Source organism: Octopus bimaculoides, chromosome 11, assembly GCF_001194135.2.
Source record: "Octopus bimaculoides isolate UCB-OBI-ISO-001 chromosome 11, ASM119413v2, whole genome shotgun sequence".
In the NCBI taxonomy this organism is placed as follows: domain Eukaryota; kingdom Metazoa; phylum Mollusca; class Cephalopoda; order Octopoda; family Octopodidae; genus Octopus; species Octopus bimaculoides.
The window spans coordinates 6,544,413-6,547,809 of NC_068991.1; the positions used below are offsets into that span (position 1 = coordinate 6,544,413).

Consider the following 3,397-nt stretch of genomic DNA (forward strand, 5'->3'; position numbering starts at 1 on the left):
TATATATATATATATATATATATTCACTTTTAAGTTTATGGATTTCCTATAAAGATAAACTTAATATTGACTTGGCTGTATATTATGGTTGCAAAACAAAAGACAGTGTCCTTGCCAACGATTAACAAACACGCACACACACACACACACAGACACACACACACACACACACACACACACACACACACATACACATGTGCAGAATAGAGTCGAAAGCTTTTAGGCGGATCCGTGTTAAATTTACTTGCATATATAAAATAAGATTAAAAAAAACGACTTCCTGATTTTATTCCACGTAATTTTTAGTCAATAAGCAATATTGATACATAATGATACATAATGAATAACGAGATAATTTTTATTGAAGTAATTAGCTATATATAAATAATTATCAGGTTATTCAAAGAAATGAGAAACTTTCTACTAAACGTACATAAACATGCATTGATATGGAACTTAAGACTACCAACACCAAATGGGTCGCATATACCGACTTAGTTTCTTTATAACTTTTCAGAAAAATGGTTAGTTTTCAACGAAATTCTCTCCAGATACCTATTAGATTGTGTAAATTATGATGATATTGAATTTAGTGTCAGAAGAAAAGCAGAAAAGAAAGAATCGTGGCCGGGAATATACATACTGATGCACATCACGAATATATCTAGAAAATGAAACTACAAAATTATATGATGTTTGTCAGAATGTATTACTGACAAATCGTTATCTACGCTTTCTGAATGGTATTTTGAAGAAAATTTTGCTCCAGCATGGCCACAGTCATTGAACTGAAACATATAAAAGAATAAACACCCATTTTTCTGAAAAAGTCAACTCGCGTCAGGTATCCGAAACTTCCCACTTCCACGAAAATATTTTTGACCACAAATTCCAATATAATCGGAATTTGCACCGTATAGAAGATATATATCGTTGGCGATTTTTTCTTCCTCCGTCTTTCCCTTCTTTGGACTTTCTTTGTTTCCGACGAAGAGCTCCGCTCGAAACGTCAAATTCTCTTTCTTTCCTTTCCCGAGCGTCCAGTAACACAATCTGTATCACGTCCTCACGTTGTTGTTTTTTGTTGTTGTTTTTTTTTGTCTTTTTCCTTTTTTGAACTTATATATATATATACATTACATATTTCAGTCATTGGACTGCGGTCATACTGGGGCATCATCTTGAATGCTTCAGTCGAATGAATCAACCCCAGTTCTTACCTTTTAAAAGACTGGTACTTATTGTATCGTTTTTTTTTACCGAACCGCTAAGTTACGGGGACATAAACAAACCAGCACTGGTTGTTAAAAGGTGGGGGAGAAGCACAGACCCACTGTATGGTCACACAACTTGTTAAAAATAGCAATAAAATCTTCCTCAGATTACATCCTACCATTTATAAAGAGGGAAGACACCTTTTATAAATGCAATGGAAGATAAATAAAACTGGTTGATCATGGCTGGAATGCTTTTCGGTATAGAATTTTTCGATCAGGACCTAAGGAACAGAGCGTGAGCCTAAGGAACAACTCCGTAGTTATACAAACATATGAGAGCATGACAACACACTCACATACACGCACACACATACAAAGAGAAAGACCGAAACAGAAAGATAGAGAGAGAGAGAGAAAGAGTGGGAAAGAGAAAGTGAAAGAGAGAGAGAGAGGCATGTAAACCCGTTGAAATGAATATTACGCACGATTAATGACTAACAGAAAGTTACAGACTAACAGATAAATTCACACACACACACACATACACACGCGAACACTTGTGCACATAAACACACATTTAAACATGCGCGCGCACATACACACGCGACAAGCACGCATTTACATGGCTTTGATTTCGATTTCAAAAAGTGAACCAATCACATTTATGCAAATTATCACCAACTTTACCGCCTTCCGTAAAAAAAAAAAAAAAAAAATTAAATAAAAATATTATAACCAGAAAAATTAGTAAATGTTAATTTGCTATCAACAAGTTTGTTATCAACAGTTATCATTTTATTGTTATTATTATTATTATTTTATTGATTGTTTATATGATTGTGATAGTTACTTTAAAAAAAAAAAATTTTTTTTCTCTCTCTGTTAATCATCAGTTTATCAACTTTGACCCGGTCAAATTGTTCTTATTGGTTGCGAGAAAATAAATATTTACATCACTCTCAAAGTACAACCCATCAAAGTAACAGTGAATTTCTACTTGTGCCGTCTCTGATCAGACACGTTCGGTGAATCTTGCTTTGACACATAAGTGTTCTGTTCTCTAACAAAAATTACTTGAAAAGCTTATGAGTACCACCAACCACCGAAAATGTATAGTTCAAAAGGTAAATATTTACATTTTAGAAAATCAATTTTTATTTTTGTTAATATATTGTTTGTTTACTTTTTTATTTTTTAAATTTTATTATTTTTCTAAGCGTGTTTCTATTGTTGAACATGATCATTCATAGTCATCATCGTAACCATCTGCATGTTCGGACGGGACGCTGAATTGTCACGAACGGCATTTAATGCAACAGAACTTTAAACAATTCAAGCAGTAAAATAAATTTTAAGCTGTGAAGATGAAGAGAAGCCTTAACGTTTCGGACAAAACTCCTTGGTCGGAAAGAAATGAAACACTCACTAGTGACGCTGGATAAAATTGATAGAGAATCGCGAAAGAAGACATCAGAAAAATAAAGAAAAACTTCTGGCCGAAACGTTATTACTCCTTTCTTCTGAATGACTGAAGTTTATTCCACTAGTTGAACAACACTTTTTTTTTGTCTATTGATCTACGCAAATCACCACAAGTCTCTTCGGATTCTACGGTATTTAGTTTCGTTCTTCTATTAACTGATTTCAAAAATAGTCGCTATCGATTTTGGCTTTGTTGCTTTGGCAGAAACGGTCGAGTACTTAACTATATGTTTTTTTGTTTTATTCCTCTAAGTTTTAAGTTTAAATTTTCTGAGTCGATTTACTCTTTATCCATCTGGAGTTTCATAAAATAGGATCCAGTCTTTTTAAATCTATAAATATCACGGGCATAAAACTACAGAAGTATGCGCCTGAATTTGTTTCCTTATGGCTTTCTGAAAAGTGGATATATTGTTTTATGAAATTTTCTTCAGTTGATGTAGATTACGATCAAGTTGGAATTTTTTCTTTTTTGTGAAAAACATTTTCAGAGGTTGGGAGGGCGATAAGTTTCGGATAATTCACACACCTCGACTTTGTTTCCTCATGCACTTACATTACCAAAGACCCATTTTTCTGAAAGTTAGGAAGAAAAAGTCGACTCGTGTCAGGTATCCGAAACTTCCCACTTCCACGAAAATATTTCTGACTACAAATTCCAATATAATCGGAATTTACACGGTATGGAAGATATATAT

The 3,397-nt window shown here is 33.5% G+C and overlaps 1 protein-coding gene across 1 annotated transcript in view; it reads left to right on the plus strand.

Annotated features, from left to right (window-relative positions):
- Positions 1 to 2,096: 2,096 nt before the first annotated feature.
- LOC106877153 (uncharacterized) overlaps positions 2,097 to 3,397 on the plus strand; it is a 16,805-nt gene continuing 15,504 nt past the window's right edge. The window contains exon 1 of the mRNA XM_014925963.2: positions 2,097 to 2,341. Within this exon, the coding sequence (XP_014781449.1) occupies positions 2,326 to 2,341 (16 nt within the window). The 5' untranslated portion in view covers positions 2,097 to 2,325. The remainder of the gene's footprint in view (positions 2,342 to 3,397) is intronic.